At 35.7% G+C, this 20,750-nt stretch overlaps 2 protein-coding genes across 3 annotated transcripts; both read right to left on the bottom strand.

Moving 5' to 3' along the window:
• Positions 1–10,209: 10,209 nt before the first annotated feature.
• On the bottom strand, positions 10,210–12,848 carry LOC145066511 (UDP-rhamnose/UDP-galactose transporter 2-like). The gene is made up of 5 exons (XM_079013789.1): positions 12,297–12,848; positions 11,427–11,611; positions 11,134–11,334; positions 10,873–11,040; positions 10,210–10,791 (listed from the first exon to the last, which is right to left on the bottom strand). The coding sequence occupies exons 1-5, from the start codon at positions 12,424–12,426 to the stop codon at positions 10,447–10,449; spliced, it is 1,029 nt and encodes a 342-aa protein (XP_078869915.1). The 5' UTR covers positions 12,427–12,848; the 3' UTR covers positions 10,210–10,446.
• A 4,204-nt stretch (positions 12,849–17,052) lies between these two features.
• On the bottom strand, positions 17,053–20,235 carry LOC145065930 (chaperone protein dnaJ 10-like). Of its 2 annotated transcripts, XM_079013047.1 has the most exons (10): positions 19,952–20,232; positions 19,744–19,885; positions 19,210–19,269; positions 19,014–19,096; positions 18,694–18,853; positions 18,406–18,535; positions 18,075–18,233; positions 17,809–17,987; positions 17,496–17,723; positions 17,053–17,404 (listed from the first exon to the last, which is right to left on the bottom strand). In XM_079013047.1, the coding sequence occupies exons 2-10, from the start codon at positions 19,828–19,830 to the stop codon at positions 17,312–17,314; spliced, it is 1,179 nt and encodes a 392-aa protein (XP_078869173.1). In that variant the 5' UTR covers positions 19,831–19,885; positions 19,952–20,232; the 3' UTR covers positions 17,053–17,311. The 2 variants fall into 2 exon arrangements, with proteins under 2 accessions (XP_078869173.1, XP_078869172.1); XM_079013046.1 differs by having other exon boundaries at positions 19,744–20,235.
• Positions 20,236–20,750: the final 515 nt, after the last annotated feature.

Here is a 20,750-nt window from a genome sequence, read left to right as displayed (position 1 = left end):
TCCAATCTGATGATGTCAAAACTTAATATAGTTGGAAATCATGAAGACAAACTTTACTAGCTTCAACAATAGTTTCTGGCTTGATCCACTGAAAATCAACACAAGCAAGTTCCTCTCTTCTTTTATTCGGCTCAAAGGAGATTAACCGGTGATAGTTATTAGCTTCTACTTTGTCCTTACATTCAAAGCCTCAAATGAAACAAATGTTCAATGGAAGTCTTGCAAATCTCATCAGATCTTTGAAAGCAGATTATGTCATTTTCATTGACATAAAATACCCCATGTTCTGGCTCTTAAATGAACATATGTTGAACAGGATCAACTCCCACTAGTAATGAATTGTTGATATAGACAATTCCAACGGGTAACAGGAATCTAATATGCTTTGATCTTCTCCTTCGAAACCCTGAGGCACTTGAGGTTGTTGATGAGGAAGCTTCATTAGGAAAAGGAACTAGATTAAGATTCCTGGCTTTATTGATCATGAGGATTAGAGCTAGCTTCAACTATTGAGCATGAATACCCTTGTGGTTTTTTATTATATTTTGAATTTTTAACCACTAATTGTATCCAAACTTTACAAGATCGAACACAAGAATTTTATTTGGGTATTCTCCTTTTGAATCTCTTCTTGTCGGATGCATTGTTAAAATCTTCCTCCCCTTTGGTTTATTACATCTAACCTTCACAATCAGATCATGAGAATTCCTTCTTGAAAGTACATCATCATACTTTGAATGAGTCAATCTTGGTGATAATTTCTTCAACTTTCCTTTTCTTTTCAACTTCAACATTGAAACATTCAAGTGCTTTCTTGTTCTCAGTCAGACTTCCTTCAACAAATGCTACTTTTGGAACAACGCCAACATCATGCTTAAATATGGCTCTAATACGAGTCGTTGTATTATGTTCATCGACAAAGCCTTTGTTTCTTTAATAGTTAAGCCTCTTTTTTTAATCACTTTAGAGATCCTAGTAACTCTAGTAACCTTTTTTCGTTTAGCAACAGTAGAGGAAGAAGCAACAGAAGAAGTTGTTGTTGGCTTCCTTTTCTTAGACAGGGGCTGATCATCATCAGGCCCAATGTTGACATGTTGCTCCCCTTAAGGTTAAGACTCCCCTTTAGCATTATTCATTTGGAAAAATCATTGAGATAGGCATAGGCATTGTATAAGCATGCATGGAATCAACCAAAAAGTGAAGTTCTAGAAAGCCTTCTTCATCAGTGGGATCAGAAGGACTAGTGTGGAAGTCTTCATCATAAGATTCATTGGAGGGAGACTTGTCTTTTTTAGAATCTTGAACATTTTCTCCCATTTTTTGACATCATCAATTGGAGCAGAAGTAGACGGAGCCAAGAGAGCCTCATATGAATGCTCTCAAATGCATCATGTGCTACATACGGGGCACTATTGACATTCACATTCACTTGTCTACTACCATATGCATGATCGCTTATTCTGATGCCGAATGGGTGGGTGTCACGTCTCTTTTTGTCCGAACAATAAGTGTTATGTTTTTCTTAGTGATAATCTTATATCATGGTCCTCAAAGCGACATGCGATTTTCTCTCGGTCTAGTGTTGACGTCGAGTACAGAGGCATTGCCAATGTCATGGCGGGGACATGTTAGTTTCAATATATCTTTCAAGAGCTTCACTGTTCTCTATCAAAGGCCACTATTGTCTACTGCGATAATGTTAGAGAAAATTACCTATTGACCAATCCCGATCAACATCGGTTTACAAAACACAAAGAGATTAACATTCATTTTGTGTGGGATATGGTCTCCACCGGATATATTCTCTATATGTCCCTTCCAGTCTTCAGTATGTTGATATCTTCACCAAGGGACTCATATCTTGTCTATTTTCTGCTTTTCGGTCCAATTTAAGTGTTCGTCCTCATACTCCCCCTCCAATTGCAAGGCCATATTAGTGTATATTATTATATTATGTTCTATGTTGTGTAGTCCATATTTTTAGTCGGCTAAATACATGTACACTTTATAATCCTTATTTATTAGATGAATATCACAAATTATGGGAAAATATTGTCTCTAAACATTCTTCTCTTTCTTTCTCTATTGTTCTTATCTTCTTATCGGTAGATGTTCGATTATTTACCTTAGGTTTACAAATGCAACTTATTTTCTTTAAACACCTTTTTTTGCTATAAATTTATGATTTGCAAGATTGACTAAGGTCCCGTTTGATAGTTTATGTCTTGGAAAGTGCTGTCTGGGAAAGTTTTCTAACTGGGAAAGAAACCATGTTGTTTGATTGTACATCTGATTGACTGTGTTGAATGATGAAGAAAAAGTAATAAAAAAATAAAAAATAAATTTTAAAAAAGTTATTTAAAAAAAATTAATAATCCAAGAAATAAAGAAAAAGGCGGAGTTTGGTGCATAATTGTCTTTTTAGCCCATTCAGCCAGAAAGATATGATTTTGGGGCTTTCTGGGAAAGACATATCTTACCGGGAAAGACCCTTTTTTGTGCAAATCAAATAGTCTTTCCGGTCCATTCAGCCAGAAAGATCTGTTTGAACCTGGAAAGATGCGTATCAAACGGGACCTAAATAAATGGGTGGCTAATCCTTCCGGTAAGTACTTTTTCAATAAAAAAACTATCCTTCTAGTGAATGTTAGAGTTATAATATTTTCCCGTAAAACATAATTTCATTCCATCAATATATATATATATATATATATATATATATATATATATATATATATATATATATATATTACATGCATACAAGGGATGTAACCTAACCGACTTACAAGTTACAACAATTACAATACATGGGCTATCTAGAACTGTAACATCCCGAAATATCAAGAGTAGAGTTGAAGGGCTAAAAGAGTAAATTGGGAAAGAGCGACTCGGCGAGTCCATGGGTGGACTCGGCGAGTAGAGTCGCGACTTGGTCGCGTGTTAAGTAGCCGACTCAGCGAGTCAGTAAGATGGACTCGGCGAGTAGGCGCTGAATGGAGAAAACCCTAAATCCGGAGGTTGAGCCCTATATAAAGAACATTATGTTTCCTCCCCAGCCTCCTTATCATCCCTTGAGTTCCAGAAACCCTAATTTCGTGGAGAGACCCCATTGTTGAGCAAATTGGAGCTTGGAGAGGTGGTTGTTGAAGAGATCTTGAAGAGGAAGAGGCTTGGATCAAAGGGCTTTGCAAGGATTTGGGTTAATCTTCTCTTGGGCTTCCTTTTTGAGGTATCATTTCATTTTTGAGCTATTATTGTCTAGATTCTTCATTTTGGGGGTGTTAGGAATCATATCTTTTGGGGTTTTGGAGTTTAAAGGTTAGATCTGAGGTTGCTACCTCAGATCTAGAGTGGAGAAGGGTTGGAATGCCTGAAAACCCTGTGTTGAGTGTTGAGTGAAGCTATCATGTCCCAAACCCTAGCCCTAATGTGCAAAATGCATAGATCTCTTTGGATTCACGTAACGTTTGCCACTTTACGTGATGGATGGGTTGTAGGAGGCTAGATCTATGTTTTGGATCAATGGCATGTCCTGGAATGCTTCTGTATGGATTCAGACCGGTGGTACTCGGCGAGTCACATGGGTGGACTCGACGAGTTTCTTGAAGATGAGTTGGGACTCGACGAGTTGGAAGAACAACTCGGCGAGTAGGTTGAAGATAGCCTTAGACTCGACGAGTCTGTTCTTGTACTCGGCGAGTCTTGTCGAAGAGTCCTAATATTTTCTGGTTGAGTCGAGAATCGGCGAGTCAAGGGATGACTCGGTGAGTTGTGGGCGAGTGGACTCAGAGTTGTTGGACTCGACGAGTCTCGGGGTGACTCGGCGAGTTAGGTCGCGGATTGAGGGAAGTTCTGAGTATGGGGACTCGGCGAGTAGAGTCAGTCAAGGGTTGACTTTGACCTTGTCCAAAGGTTGACCAGTTGTCTTCTAGGGGTATTTTAGTAATTAAGGGTATTTATTGAGTTGAGTATTTTGGTGTTCAGTGGAGGAGTTCGTGTCGGAGTTTGGAGCAGCGGGATCTTATCCTTTCAGCCGACAGATTCGAGGTGAGTTATCCTCACTATATCAACAGGGTCTAAGGCACCAAGGCCGGCCCTTATCGGATTGAGATCCGGGTAGTTGTTGTTATGTTATTGCTTTGATATGTTTGCATCCTGAGAGCTAGGATGGTATACGTTAGAGACCTAATTGAGATCGGTATCTTGAGAGATAGGGAGATGCTATGCTAGTGACCTGATAGGTCGGTATCCTGGTTAGGATGATGTTATGTTATGTGATCTGTTTGATCTGCTTGTTGACTGTGAATTGTTATATGATTGTATGTATATGTGCACATGGTTGTTTGGACTGGAGTTGGGTTGAGGCGGGTCCTGCTTTGTGTTGTAGGCCAAGATACCCAGGGCGGACCGGTTGTTCCGAAGGCCCAGCGAGCGGTCCGGATAGGTTGTAGGCCCCAAGAGGGCGGACCAGACGTGCCGAGGCTCGGAGAGTGGACCAGGCCGACTGAAGGCCCGGTGTGGGCGGACCAGTCATACTGTAGACTCAGAGAGTGGACCAGGTGGATTGAAGGCCCGGCGCGGGCGGACCAATCACACTGCAGACTCGATGTATGTGGTTAGATTCGGAGAGTGGACCAGGTGGATTGAAGGCCCGGTGCGGGCGGACCAATCACACTGTAGACTCGAGGTTTATGGCTAGACTCAGAGAGTGGACCAGGTGAACTGTAGGCCGGTGCGGCGGACCAGTCACACAGTAGACCCGAAGTGCATGGTTGTTCTGTGATCGGATATGTTATGGCATGTTATGCGTGTATGGTATAAGTGGTTGGTATTTTGGGGATATCTCACTAAGCTTTCGGGCTTACAGTTGTGGTTTTATGTTTTTTTAGGTTCTTCAGGAGACCATGGCAAGGCGAAGGCGTGATCGTACCGCTCCTCATGATTTTGTAGTAATGTGATTCTGGGAATACGCTAAATGTTTTGTATTGAAAACCTTTTTGTAATGATTTAATGGAATCGAGTTGTTTTTGAAAAATTTAAAATTGGTTGTATTTTTCGGTCGTTACAAGAACATTGGCCAAATACATAATATACACTAATACGCCCCTGCAGTTTAAGCGGGAGCATGAGAGCAAACCCTCAAATTAGAATGAAAATCCGTGAAAAGTGAGATCGAGAGGCCCTTTGTGAAGATGTTTGTGTACTGATGACCGGAAGGGACAAGTAGGACACAAACTTGTCCAGTGGAGACTTTATCTGTGACATCCCCATTTTCACGACCAGAAAAGACCAATTTTTGTTTATGCTTTATAAAAATCAGAGTACTTCTTTTCATAAAAATGTTGCGGAATTTGTTCCCAAAAAAATACGATAAATACGTTATCAAAACATTTTCGAAGAAACGTATTTTATTCATTTTAAAACGTTTGGGATGTCATCGTCAATACAGGAACATAAGCATAAACGGAACTTACATTTATTTACACTAGTGATCTACATCTATTTAATCTCTCGGTGTAATGTCACTTCATATCGACACATGTGATATAAATAAACTGAGTGGGTCAAGTTGGGAAACCTGGTGAGTACATAGGGTTTTCAACCCACAATAATATAATTATTATGTTCAATCATCAAACAATTAACCCAATTACCCATCCCCATTATCTTCTTTATTCCTAAGTACCCTCCCTAAGGATTTATCCTAAGGGTCGTCTCCTACATCATATTTTACCTCTCATCTTCTTACATCGCATCTCCTTATATGTTTGTTCCTAAGGATCATCGCCTACATCGCCTAGACAGTATTGATTTAGGGATTACTCCCTCGATACGTGTCCACCAAGGGTTAGGGTATCATCGCATGAATACGTAGTTACAACATCGCTTGAACTCGTAATTCATAGTAAGGGGGTTAGAGTATCATCGCATGAATACGTAGTTACAACATCGTCTGAACTCGTAATTCATCACCTACAGGTTATGAGCCTGCTGGTGTTTCCACGAGGTTGTCTATAATAGTCTGTGGTCGCCATCTATACTCTGGTAAATGACTACATCTCCAAATTGACGGACAAGGTTGTAGTATCCTACATCACCGATTCATCATCACCTATCTATCCTTACCTAATTATCATCACCTTCCTATCATCACCTATCTCTCATTATTTTATTTCATCACACACCAACTATTTCATCTACATATGTTTTATCCCAACATATTAGTAGATATAAATATACAGTTTAAATCATTTAAAACATGTATAAAATCATTCACCCAGCATAGACAACAAGTATTCAGATAATATGCACACATAGCACGTAATTTATGTAAAATACTTCATATCTATGTGTAAGATGAAAGGGACCATGCACTCACTTGATAAGGTGGTGAGTCGGCACTCGGACAGCACTTCGTTACTCTTATAACAATTATCCCTTGACGAAACCTAGTATCATTACCACTAGAGTTTAGTCTAACGCTTGACGAGAATAATTTAATAGTCTAGATATTATAACTATTATATAAGCGTTAAACAATACTTATATAACCCATAATAATAGCTCAAATACTCCTTATAAGGTCCTAATAACAATACTATATTGAAACATAAGCTATACTAAAGATAGGATAGGTACAGCTCACTTACAGCAGGTTTTCTCGAAAACCGGGCTTCGTTGGAGCAGCGTTCCCGAGCCGAAAGGCTCTTTTCTCGGGACTCCGGGAGCCTCAGGGCTTCCTTTGGGTGCTAGGGGGTTTACCTAGACTTTAGGGGGCTTAAGGGGAGCTATAGAGAGAGTTTAGAGAGAGAAAGTGGAAGAGGAAAGGTGTGAGAATGAATGGAACCCGGCACATCTATTTATAGTGTGAAATCCTAATATACTCGCAGAGTAGGAGGACCTACTCACCGAGTTGGGGCATGTGGCAGCCTTCTGGTGGTGCCACGTGTCCAATTCTGGTGGTGTCACGTCACCCCCTATCGCGTATCAGCCTTCAATCTTAGAAAAATCATAACTCTCGCATACGAGCTCCGTTTTCGACGTTCTTTTTTCCACGTGTATTTAAAATCCAGATCTACAACTTTTATTTAGACTCCGTCGGCTAATTCTGGACCGATCTTAAATTTAACAGTAGGAGGCGTTTAGACCGTTAAATGACCGCGAAGAATTCGTAACTCCCTCATACAAACTCCGTTTTCGTCTATCTTTTTACCGTTGAGTTCCTATTAATGAGATCTTCAACTCTCATGTAGGTCGCGTAAGCCAAAAACCGCTCGAACTAAAATTTGAGTTTCGGGCCGTGCACTGCTAAGCCGAATCTTAGAAAAATCATAACTTCCTCATACGAAGTCAGATTTGGGCGTTCTTTTTTTGTATGTTCTCGGTTTAACATATAATACAACTTTCGTTTAGATTTCTAAGGCTAAAAGTCGCTCTATCATAAATTTACTATTTACGCTTCCCGGTGTCGTGCCAGTTTTGCCGTAAAACTTCGACGGGTCATAACTTCTTCGTTATAACTCGGATTTCGGTGTTCTTTATATGTACGGAAACCTTGTGACATATTCTACAACTTGGTTAAGATTATTTATTCTAAATAATCTTTTTTTGAAAAGTCGTTTTCGACCCCTATTGCCTCTAAATTGACTAGCCCGGATCTGCGGGCATTACATTATCCCGTACAAAATGTATATCAATGTCAATGTGCTTAGTTCGTTTGTGTTGGACAGGATTAGTCGAGAAGTAGATCGTGCTGACGTTATCGCAATAGACAATGGTAGCTTGGTCAGCGAGTAGTGAAGTTCGCGAAGAAGGTTGCGTAGCCAACATGTTTCAGCTACGACATTAGCTACACCCCTGTATTCCGCTTCAACGCTTGAGCGAGAGACAATAGCTTGGAGTTTTGAAGACCATGAAATCAAGTTGTTGCCGAGATAAATGTAATATCCACTAGTGAAGCGACGAGAAGCCAGACATCCCCCTCCCCCCCCCCCCCCCCCAATTTGCATCGGTGTAAGCAGTAAGGCTCGTAGTGGAAAACAGGCGAATATAAAGACCATGATCTAGAGCACCCTGAATATACCGTAGAATGCACATAGAATGCACTTGAGCGCATGAAAGTGTGTATCGTGAGGGTCATGCATATAGAGACAAATCTACTGAACAACAAATACAAATACAATATCTGGACAAGTGAAAGTCAAGTACTAGAGCCCACCAGCAAGGCTACAATAGAGTATTAGGTCCTGAATGGGAGTACCGGTATGATCCAACTTAAACGGGTTTGGTCACCATGTTAAGGAGAGATTAAGTTAGGGTTCTATAGATCGACATAGTGACAAGAGAGTCAAGGGTGGACCATTCTTCATCTTTGTCTCCTTTTAGCTTTGATGTCCAATTGAGATGACCATACACACCAAACCCAATACATTGGGTTTGGAAGAACTTTCTCCACGAATCATAATTAAGTTGATTCAAGTCATGAATGAGTGGAACAAAGGCTTTGATGTTGGTAATTGTTAGAAAATGGGATAATAATAGCCTTGGAAATTCTGAGAATTGTGATTTCACTATCAAATCAAAGTATTGGGTGGTACTCCCTAATCTTTGATTGGATAAGACTCAAAAGAGAAAAGAACAGAGAATGAGATATGAATTTCGTGAGTACCAGAAAAAAATGACCAAAATTGGTTAAATAACTCATTTGTCTGAAAACTGTCAAAACTGTCATAAAACAGTTTGACAACAGTCAAAAAACTGTCATAAATCCGAGTTTTCAATAAGGATTAATACCAAGCCAGGGGCTCTGCCCCTTGGACCCCGCTCCCAGGGGCGCTGCCCTCGGACCCCCGTTTGTTCAAGGGTTTCGCTCCTAAATGACAGTATACTTTTAATCTTGAATAAATTTAAACAAGTGTACACTCCACACCTTCCTTACTTGTTTAATATTTATCAAGATCACTTTTAGTCACAAAAAGTAATCCCATTACACTTAAATCACATCAGTGAAACAAATCACCAATAGTAATCGCGTATGGCTTCATGTTTCTACCATTAGGGTTAGATGATTCACCAGTCATGATGGGGAAGATGAGTGATCGGCGACAGCTGAAGATCGAGAGGGGGGAAGCAACGGCAAAACTAGGTCGACATAGTGGGTGTCGAGATATTGGGAAAAAATCAATAGGAGCCGTTTACAGCTCTGATACCATATTGGAGTTATAATTTTTTCTCGTAAATCATAATTTCATTCCATAAAAATATATATAGATATTACATGCTTAAAGGGACGTAACCTAAGGGGCTTACAACAAATACAATACATGGGCTATCTAGAACATGGGCTAGATATATAATATAATATACACTAATAGTGAAATGTGAATATGTTAGGCCCTGTTCTCCTAAGAAGCCAAAAAGAAAATAAATATTATGCTTCTATCTATTCTAACTTATAATGCCACGTCCTTAATTTGATTAGGAACGAACATGCATCGTGTTTGTAAAGGATCTAACGTTCGCCACATGGTTGCACGCTTACTTGTTTAGATGGGCCACTTGTTGAATAAAAAATAGGGACCATTGTTCCTATATATATGATGATTGATCATATACAGACTATTATACAGAGTGCATCGTAGTTCTAAATGTTGGGCATCGTGTTTGTAAAGGAATAACGTGGACCATGTGATTGGCCACTCATATATGAACATTGGTACTTCTTAATAGTTGTAAGAAAATGAAATCTTTGGAACAATTATTGTGTTTCTTCGTTTTTATAAATAACAATTTTTACTTTATCTTGTATGGTTAAATTGAAAAGTGGTCCCATTTTAGTAAATTATGTCTTTTTTTTTTCAGTAAGATTATTGAAAAAACAAAAAGTTACCAGCTATAAACCAAGACCCAAAAAAAACAATGTGATGAAACCGATTTTCTAAAAAGCAACATAAATTTATAAAATATGAATAATATTGCAAAAAATTAAGTTTTTTATGTGATAAGTTGCCTCAATTTGACATTTTTGTTATTATCTTTTTCTGCAAACTATCTGAATTCTGAAATTATGCTTATAAAATATATATATATATATATATATATATATATATATATATATATATATATATATATATATATATATATATATATTCAATCTATTTGAAGAATCTTTCACATTATCAAGTAGTAGATGAAAGCAAAAACACCCAATTCAGCAATTCAGCATCAACCAATTAATCATAAATAAATCTAATGAATTGACATAAAAAGTTTCTATAACAGAGCATCTGGCAATGAGCTTTTGAGCTACATAAGAACACTATATAAATTCCAATTCCTCATCTAATCTTCAAATGCATAAAGACAAACAATTGAAAGAACAACCAAAATATGATTGATGATCATCATCTCTAAAAAAAACACAAATCTCAAATCTTTTTTTTTTTACTATTTTGATTCACCAGCCTCATAATCTTTCTCCAATCCATCCTTCAATAAATTTAACTCCTCCTCAGTCAAACTATGCTTAGGATGTGGTGGGCCACCCTTTGTAGCCGCCTTTTCAACCTCAACAGCCCAACTATATATCACCATGCCAGCAACAGCCACCAACATTCCAAGAATGTTCTTGAAAGTCAACTCTGAGTCAAACAACAGCCACCCTAATGTCAACACACATACCGTTTTCATATGACCCAAAACCTGAAATGAAACTGCAGAAAATCTCCCAATGCAAAGGTACTGGCTTATGTTGCAGAAAACAGCCAATGAGCATGAAATCAGAATGAAAATCTGTCATCAATCAGATTAAATTAGACATATAATAATACTTCACCAAAAAAATAAAATACAAAAAGAAACAAAATTGCTTACAATTGCACCAGATGATATGGTCTTCATGTAGTCTGAAATAAGTCTTCCACTTAGATAATAGTCAATGAAAGGACCAAATACAAGAAGTGATAGAGCTTGAATGGGAGCTGTTTTACTCAACAATTCAAAAGCTCCAACTGAGTACTTCTTCTGCAATGATCCTATAGACTGCATCATATTTATATTAAAAAAAAATCAATATTTCAAGTTCATGGTTATAAATCAAATGTTTAAAAGATGATTAGAATTTAGAACACTCACAATCTGTTGCAATGAAGTTGCAAGAACTGCAACACAGGCGCATATAAAACCTTTGGCATTGACTTTGACATCAGTCACAGTGCAAACACCAACACCAATCACCACAACCACAACAGCAACTTTCACTTCCTTTGAGTAACGTTTACTGTGAAGAATCCATTCCATTACACAAACCACTGGGATCATGCTAAGTTTGGAAATCTAGAAAAAGAAAAAGAGTTATGCATTTGTGGGATTATGAAAGAAGAATCAAGATTGTTTTGAATGATGGTAGTGATTTAAGAACTTCATACTTGGTAGAATCCAACTGAATTCAGCATGAGACTGAGGTTCATCCCTGTGATTGACATGTTTGCAACAATTGAAAACCAGAGAAGCTCCCATAAAGGAACATGCTTTGATGCAGTGTATCCTGTTGAATTTGACACGAATCCAACTAGTGCAGTTACAGCAAAGTGGAATCCTGTTAATGTTGTGGCTGCAGAAAGCAAAAATGAAAAGAAGATAATTAGTATAAACAGTATCATAGGAAATTAGAGATGGAATGGGTTGAAGGAATGGAATGAGTCTGCCATTAGGTAATAATAGGGCAAATTATGATGGTGGTGTATCATAAAGGCAGAAGAACAAGAGTAACAACTACAAAATTTAAGATCTGAAAACTGAGAGTAGGGTAGTGAATGGAAATTTTCAAACGGTTTAATTGATCTATAGAACGGAGATAAGTTTAAGCAAATTCTTGCATAATTGATGCAATGCAGACATTCTAAACACTTCAATTGGATATCGTTGTACTTTGAAGACCTAACCCTATAACAGGATTGCGTTCTGTAAAAGACAATCATATAGCGTGGAAGAACAGTTAACCTAACAAAGTAAAACTAAGTTTAGGATTTAGGATCGTGTAAATTGATGCTTGGATGCAGCAGCAAATCACGGACGAATAGAGAATTCTCCACGGATCAATAAGATCACAGGAAACATATTGCATATATATACTATATAGATATAGATATTCAATTATACCAAACGATCCATGCACACCCCTCTCCCAAGTCAGAAAACGATAACAGGAAGCAGATCTAAACAAACACCCAATTCAATTAAGGTACAGAGAATGAATTATGGATTGGATCTGGGGAATAGAGGAACAAGTGACTGACCGAAGGTGAAAGAATAGCCATTGGCGGACATGAGTTGCTTGTTCGCCATAATGATTCCCACAGAACTTATAACATTCATAGCCCATGCGCCCATATCCGAAACGGGGGAAGCTTTCTTCTCGCTCTCCATTTTCCCTCTTCTTACTGACTCGATCTCGCAAACGGGTATCAAGCAAATCTAAAGAAGGAGGGATAGAAGAAGAGGGAAGCAAGCAAAGAGAGAGAGAGAGACGTGAAAAGATTTTGAAACCCACCGACGGCAATTTCAATAAAGGTCCACACTCCAAATGGGGTGTGAATTGAATTGTGAATTGTGAATTGTGAATAGTGAGATGAGTAATGAGTAATGAGTTGAACAAGACCAGACCCACGACGATGACAGCAAGAAGAAATCAAGATTCCAAGGAATAACAGGATATCAAGCGATGATGCTGATGAATGATATATGCGGTGATCTAGTCTCTCAATCGATCGCAGATGGAGACAAGATCCATTTGGGGGAAAAAGAAATGGAAAATAGCTTGGAATGAGCTGCTGCCTAATGGACTCTGGTCTATCTAACATCTATGTATCTTTTTTCTTTTCACCTTTACTAATTTAGACTCATTGTTTACTCATCTTATTCACCCTTTTTGTGGCCACCAACCATGATTCATTATTGGTCCCTTTTTTTTTAACCTTTGATGTTACTATTTTAGTTTTATATATAAAATAAGGTAGATGCTTCTTTTTAAAAAACTGAAATGAATTATATAAGATCACATGTAACATTCACCTGGTAGTCAATAAATAGTTTGTTAGTTTTTATTTATAGTAAGGAGTTACTTAAAGTAATAATTAAAGTGATTTTTTCATTCATAAAGTTTACATTATGATGATAAATCATGTGCTAATTTATCAATTTAAGTTGCATAATGTTGAATTGTAAATTTAAATGTCCTTTTTAATTTGTAGTTTGCAATTATTTTAAAGTAATAGTTAAAGTGACATTTTCATCATCATCGTATAGTATTATAGCTCATGTTATAATGATTAAAAACTAATGTACATATAAAAGTGCATATGAGTTATAATCAAGTGAAAATATTGATGCTTTCTTCATTTTTTTTGGCAACAACAATTTTACAAAAGCAATAACATTGTTCACTTACGGATTTTACATATTGAGGGATGTTTGGATCACCATTGATACATTGTATAAATTCTATTGATTGCTTTTCATGTGATTTAGGATCGCCAGTTGTCACGTGTTGAAAGAAAAATAAATAAGAAGCTTTGTAAAAGGGAGAAAACCTATGTGAAAAACATTCCAGCCCATGATAGTCACGATCCTTGTGATACAAGGGATTACAATCAATAAAGGGTGAAGGTAGATGGGTAGTGGGGACTTGAGGTTATAAAGGGAGTGTTGAGAGGTGGGGGTGGAGTTGCTAACATGAAGAATTAAAAAGGTTGCGAGCTATTTTCATAATACTAATAATACTAATAATAATAATTCATAATAATAATAATAATAATAATAATAATAATAATAATAACTAACTAACTAACTAAAGATAAATTTTATTAAGATATTGTGTCGTGTACGTGACATATGATGCGGTTGTAACTATGTCGGGTTAACAATATCAGGTGTCTAGGTTATATATTGTCTGGATCAATTTAAAAAAATATAAATTTAATGTTAAAACTGATTTAACCGAATTATATGTTTTAAAGAAAAAAAAGTGATATGGTGAGTGTTGGTGAGACACTTGTATATCTATATAGTAAAAAAAATCGAATAAATGATAATTTTATTGATCTCATGGTATTTGTATCTATTTCTCGAATGATTGCTCAAAATACTATTGAAAGTGCTTGCTACCTTAAGCAACTATAAATGCGCTAACCAAATGTTGGTTGTTGAAGTTAATACTAACAATTTATTGGCACATGAAGTAAATTATTATTCAAAATATAGTATGATACTCAAACCCAAAATATTCCAATAATATAAAATTTGTCTAGAAATAGCCAAATACGTTAAGTGATAGATGATTTTCAAGCAAAATATAGCATGACAGTGAAGCACAATAGATATTTACGATGTCAAATTTGTCTAACCATCATCATCCATGGTTTTTTTAGCTTAAGACAAAAAATGGTATACTAGTGTTAGTTTGGTTAATGGTATATCAGGAAAGATGAAACATTTAGGTGTTGTTTGTTTTTTTTAAGTAAAAATTCATTAAGTCTGCGGACCACTTCTGCAACCATCTGCAGTAAAAGAGGTGGATCAAACGGCTGCAGATTGTAATAAGAGCATGTTTGTTTTTTAACATCTACGTGTTGCTGTAGATATTAAAAAAATTAAAATAAACTGATTTCATATACCAAAAATAATTTTTTAATACCGAAATTTTAATAATATATTATATTGCAGTAATATTTTATGATATTTCAGCAAGAAATTATCATTATTGAATATAAAAAATGAAAAAAATAATTCAGCAAGAATAAACAAAAAATCGAAAAAGAAAAAAAAAAGGTAAAACAAGAATTTAGCAAGATTTCAGCAACATATAATCAATATCCATCAAGATTTTAAAAAAAAAGTTGGAAAAGACTGTTGCCCCAAACAGAACACGCACAGGTGTTTTTGATTTTGAAGACTTCTAAAAAACAAACAATTACGAAATGAAAAATGTCATGCATGTGCTGCGCCGTGCAACAATAAAAAGTTTAAAGATGTTTTTTACAAAAAAAAAAAAACAAACAGCATTTTAGTGTGTCTACGAGTCATGGATTTTAAAAGAAATCCAAGGAAATGGAATGTAAATTCCATTAAAAATTGTTGACAAATTCATATATATATATATATATATATATATATATATATATATATATATATATATATATATATATATATATATATATATATATATATATATATATATATTAAAAAAATCATTAAATTTTATATTATGATGAATTGGTCATTCTTTTGGCTATCGATAAAAAAATTTAATTCAATTTTTTATGTTAATTAAAAAGACAAAAATACATATTTAACTTTTTCAACTTTTTAAATATGCATCTAGTTCCTAACTAAAAACACTAGACCTTAAAGCAATATGTTTATTAATTGTTGTTATCAAGGGTAATTATATCTTTTCAATTTGTAAACTTATTTTTTACTATAATATTGAATGCATTCAATAAAAAAACATAAGGTCTAACAGTTTAATAAATGAATTTTTTTTTTAATTTAATTTAAAGTTTATTATTATTTTTTTGAAGTGCAAATCTATTTTATTTCTAAACTACTCCAAATTCCACTTATGTCTCTAATGAGACTTGTATCCTCAACCTCTAGGCTTGAGGGCAACACCCGGTACTGTTGGACTTTCCTGGGCCTTCGATCGATCTTTTGTGGGAGAAGTCTCTTAGTACGGGATAGAAGGGGCAGCTGCTGTGGGAATAAGCATAAACAAGCAGTAAGCCAACCACCGATCTATCTCAATGCCATCGGCACATCAAGATGTTCCTGAACAGTCTCGGGGAAGGCCACCAGCACCCCGACGAATGTAAATTTATCATTTTTATTAAACATAATAATAAGTTATAAAAATCAATAAAATGGTATTTTGATTATATTATATAATTTACTTTTCAATTTCTTTGACAAATCTTCAAACCAAACAGAAAACAAATTTCATTACGTATCAACCAAACACGTAACAAAATTTAATTCATTAAGATTTCAACTCCTTTAGGTTTCAAAGATTTTATTTCTTCTAAAACATTATGTAAAATTTGAATTAGATTTCAACTCCTTCATGCTTTAGTTATTTTAACACATCCTATTTCTTTCAAAAACATTATCTTATACTTAGATTCATCATAATTACTTGATTACTATAATTTCAAATTGCACATAATAATTTATATTTAGGTAAAATAGTTTTGATTTGATTATCTATATTACATAATCAGTTTTGTATTAATTGCAACAAAACTGATATTATCCGAGAGAAACAAAAACTACAACATAACCCCTCTTACCCAAAATTAAACATCGTTGACAATAAACTAATATATTGATATTTCTATCATGAAAAGAAAAATGGAATTATAGATGACAAAACTTTTTTAAAAAATAATCTATTGTATAAAATATGTTAAAATCATTATTATTACTATTAAGACAACAACTTTTTATACTTTAAATAAAAAAATTCCAACAATACATAAAAAATTTGTTGTTGTATCTAGTAATTTATTAAATGTTTAATGTCACTGTTGGGTAATGAATTTTCATGAATTAGTTTAAATAGTCCCTATGTACATATTGGCCTACTTAAATGGTTTCTTGTAACAAGATTTAACCGGTCGTAGAAGGAATCTAATTAAATTCATTAACACCATGTAGCCCATGCTACCAATTGGACTGCCACATCTTCTAAGTTACCATGCTACCCCCGTGACATTTTTGAAAGTGGCATTTTAACCCTTATAAAATGCACTTTGTGACCCTAGAACGCAAGAAAACACCCAAGGGGTCATTTAACCAAGATCTACCAAACACTCAAACACTACACATGATATCTCAATGTTAACTTCCAAATCTATCGGATAAAACACCTAGAGTCTATTTGAAACATAAAAAAAAAACAACTTTGTTAGTAATGATTTCTTAAAGTTCAACAACCAGATAAAACAAAATATGTAACTATATATTGTGATTTACCTTTTTATAACCCTAACAGAAAAATTCAAACAAGAGGCAATAGTGAATAGTATATATAACACCATGCTGATGTCAGCAAACCCTAACCAAACATAAGGCATAAGGCATAAGCACATCTCTCTAACACAAATACATTATATGTGCTTTTAAAAACCAATCCAAACTTCACATCACATGAATATTCACTCAACAAATACAAACAAATTCAACTCCAATACCACAATGATACATACAACACATACCATCATTCCATTCCATTCCATTAATCCATTCCATTCCATCTTCACTGAAACCTCTGAGCTCCAGGTGGCGCAGTCGGCATCGGAAAGTGAAAATTCTCAACACCCACAAACGGTGGAGCTTCCACATATGGACTCTGCAATTTCCAAACATTATAACAATCTACTATTCTCCATTATAACTAAGTTTAAAACAATGTAGTGTGCTTATAACTAAGTTATTGTTACCTGAGGTGCCATGGTGGTTTGACTTTGAGAGCTTTGACCAAATTCTGCACCTCTTGAAACATTATCCCCATCAACTCCATTAATATTATGCATTCCACTTCCACCATGTAACATTTCACCTTCACTTCCATTTCCTGTTTTTACCTTTTGAAAGATTCTTCCAAGTGTCCTTAATCCTTTAGCTCTTGCACGCAGCTCCTCTTTCTTCACACTATTATCTTGAAGAACCTGAAAACATCACAAAATGTAAGTAGTATAAAAACTATAAAGATGTTGGATTATAGAAGAAAAAAGGGTAAAAAGGTAAAACAACCATCTGACAGACACGTGAAAGTGTGGCTTCGATATCTGCTACATTGAGTTTCCAAAGAGAATCAATCATTAGTTTCTTGTGTGACTGCATGTATTCTTCAAGTTCTTCCTCTGAGTACTTTCCCTCTGCACTCAGCTGTTTTTTCATGTCCTCTTGGAGTTGAATTAAAGCAAGTGCACCTAGATCCAGGGGCAAAAAAGTAAACTTTTTTAAAACCCATAAAAAGATTTGGATCATATCAGAAAGGTAGATTGATAGTTTGATACCTGTTGCTGCTGTAACTTGAGATTTGATGAAATGACCTTTGTTTCTAAACCATTCAGCTATGAATGGAACACCTAAGTAGATTGCCTTTTTACCGAGTTCCTTGGCTGCTTGTCTTGCATAAATGTAACCAATTGTGTTCAACATGTCAACGCCATAAGCTGCAAAAGGGTAAAAGTGTTCAAACATGTTTTTAAGTAAGATATAGAATTATAGATATCAATGCCTACAGCCTAACATCTAATACAACTTTTAACATATATACAAAAAAGATTTATCATGACAAAACTATGCACTGAAGATTTTAAAAGAAAGAAAAAAAATGTACATCACCTGCATTAGATAGCTTTAATACTTCAGCTTCAGCATTACGAACAAATTCATCTTTGTTTCCTTGCACATAAGGGATGAGACGATCTTTAAGTGTTTGGATTAACTTCTCTTCTCTTTCCTTTTGAACAATCTGTGATGAAAACAATTGAACTGATTCAAATCTACATAACCACTTAGAAACTTAATAAATTGAATTAGTTAGTGGCTTAGTGATTGTGTATTGCAATGCAAGATAATAAGAAGTGAAGTTAATTGAGGTATGTGTTACAACATATTATTATTACATACCCTCATCTTCTCTTGCAACTTCTTAGCATCAAACTGTTCCCCTTCTGTGAAAATATCCAAAGAAGCCATTGATGCCATGGCAAGCTGTCCAATGTATTCTTCAAATAGCTCGCTCCCAAAAAGCATTGCAAAGATGGCAGCAGGATCAATGATTGCATCGCTGTAATGAATCGAGAGAGCATAGATTTAAATTTCAGCAGAAATCAACTATATAAACATCAAGAAGACACATATGAGTTTGTGCATGTTCACTATTCAGAATACCATAATCTCTACACAATATTACTCCAATATCTATAGTAAAAAACCACAAAACTGACGTTGAGATTCCTGATTTCCCATAAGCATCATAAGCCTGTCTTTGCTCTGGATTACTCAGTACTTGGTATGCTTCTCCTAAAACCTGTAATAGAACATAAAAGTTTTAACTGAAAGCAGTAAAGTGAAGAAAAAAATCTGAAAAAAAAAAAAAAAAACTATATAAACATCTTAATAAGATGTGGATGAAAGCGTTGCCTGAAAATTTTGTGCTGCAAGAGGATCATTTGGATTTTTATCTGGATGGACCTGTCGTGCCTGCAATCATACAAGTGTTAAAAGTATCATAAATTAGAGCCTTCATGGCATGGGGGTAAGTGTTTGCTCATAAAGAATCAAATGCATGTTCCAGATAATATCTTTACAAAGAAAATCTGCTACATTTTTGGAGTTCGAATATAATCCCTAATCCGAATTGTTAAGTAGAAATTGTGGGGAAAAGGAGAAATTTGTATTGTCACAACACAGTTCCTTGGTTTCTATTTGACATTTGGGATGATTAGGGCAAAGTTACTAAAGAGAGGTAACCTATATAGACTGTGCTAATGGGAATAGATTCAATGGGGTTATAATCTATATCACCGTTGAGTACAAAATATAAAATACCTCAATTCCTAACGATTGTAATTCTTTTCCAAGGATCTTACTGGTTTACTAAAGTGTAGGTAACATAAAAAGGGCGAGATGAAGAAGATCAGAGGAAATTATAGTAATCAAAGAAGTGATGAGGACCTTGATGTAATAAGCTTTCTTAATTTCAGCCTCCGTTGCCGTGGGATTAACCCCGAGGACGTCGTAGTACTCCGTCTCCTTCACCATGGATCATATATTTCTCGGTCGGAGCTCTTGTTTGGCCTTCCGACGAATAATCGATCTGGGGTTGTTGCGAATCAATACTTTTCTACGGAAATCGCAAGGCTTAAAACTTGGAAATCCTCACCTGACTTTCTGCAAGGTCGCACAAACTTCGATCGAATCGAACAGAACAACGCAACGATTGGTCAAGGAAGTGAGAAAATGGGAACTAGACCGACTGGGATAGTCGTTGGAAATGATTCACAAATCCAATCCCTTACAAGTCATACGATTACGAGAGAGAGAGAGAGAGAGAGAGAGAGAGAGAGACGACGCGGCTGCGGTATACATTCGTTGGCATTGACCACCGCCAGTCAGGCCCCACGAGCAGATTGAGGTTATACTTCAACCACGGATCGATCCAAACCAACCATCGTTACCCTAGGAATAAGGCACTTTGTGATGAGCTATTTCCCACACTTGTTTTCACCTTTTTAACAAAAAGAGTATCGGTTAAAAAAAACATCCCATATTACAATATGGATACCCATATTATAATATGGGCATCTTAATTAATTTTTTAAATATTTTTATTTATTGAAATTGCATTGTTTTCTGGAAAAGCTGATTATAAACAATTAATTATTGGTTGATTTTTTATAAAAGTGTCAATAGGATGTCTAAAGGGTATCTTATTAGCAACACCCTTCAATAAACCACATGTGTTAAGATCCGATCTCGACATGATTAGTAAGGTGTTGTTTGTTTTTTTGTCTGTATATCTGTGACCATTTTTGTCTGCGTCGCACAAACCGAATGCAGACATATGTCTTCGCAGACCATTTGTTTTTTGAAAGTGTGCAGACCTAAAAACGTCTGCGCGATATCTTCTTGACACACATATGGATCAATGTCTCGTAACGTCTTCACAAGTCCAATAAACC

This window comes from Lactuca serriola, chromosome 8 (genome assembly GCF_051521515.1).
Source record: "Lactuca serriola cultivar US96UC23 chromosome 8, Lser_US96UC23_V15, whole genome shotgun sequence".
In the NCBI taxonomy this organism is placed as follows: domain Eukaryota; kingdom Viridiplantae; phylum Streptophyta; class Magnoliopsida; order Asterales; family Asteraceae; genus Lactuca; species Lactuca serriola.
Note: the sequence above shows the minus strand (reverse complement) of the source record. Positions and strands in the feature narration are given on the sequence as shown.

Bases quoted from the DNA above. Each gene is read 5' to 3' on its own strand.
- LOC145066511 (XM_079013789.1), bottom strand. From the start codon at position 12,426: ATGGAGAGCGAGAAGAAAGCTTCCCCCGTTTCGGATATGGGCGCATGG. The intron at 11,335-11,426 runs GTATGAAGTTCT...TTCTTTTTCTAG, and splicing joins ATTCAGTTGGATTCTACCAA to ATTTCCAAACTTAGCATGAT. The intron at 10,792-10,872 runs GTAAGCAATTTT...GATTGATGACAG, and splicing joins CCATATCATCTGGTGCAATT to ATTTTCATTCTGATTTCATG.
- LOC145065930 (XM_079013046.1), bottom strand. From the start codon at position 19,830: ATGGTGAAGGAGACGGAGTACTACGACGTCCTCGGGGTTAATCCCACG. The intron at 19,097-19,209 runs GCAACGCTTTCA...GTTCTATTACAG, and splicing joins TTGCAGCACAAAATTTTCAG to GTTTTAGGAGAAGCATACCA. The intron at 18,854-19,013 runs GTCAGTTTTGTG...GATTCATTACAG, and splicing joins GGGAAATCAGGAATCTCAAC to CGATGCAATCATTGATCCTG.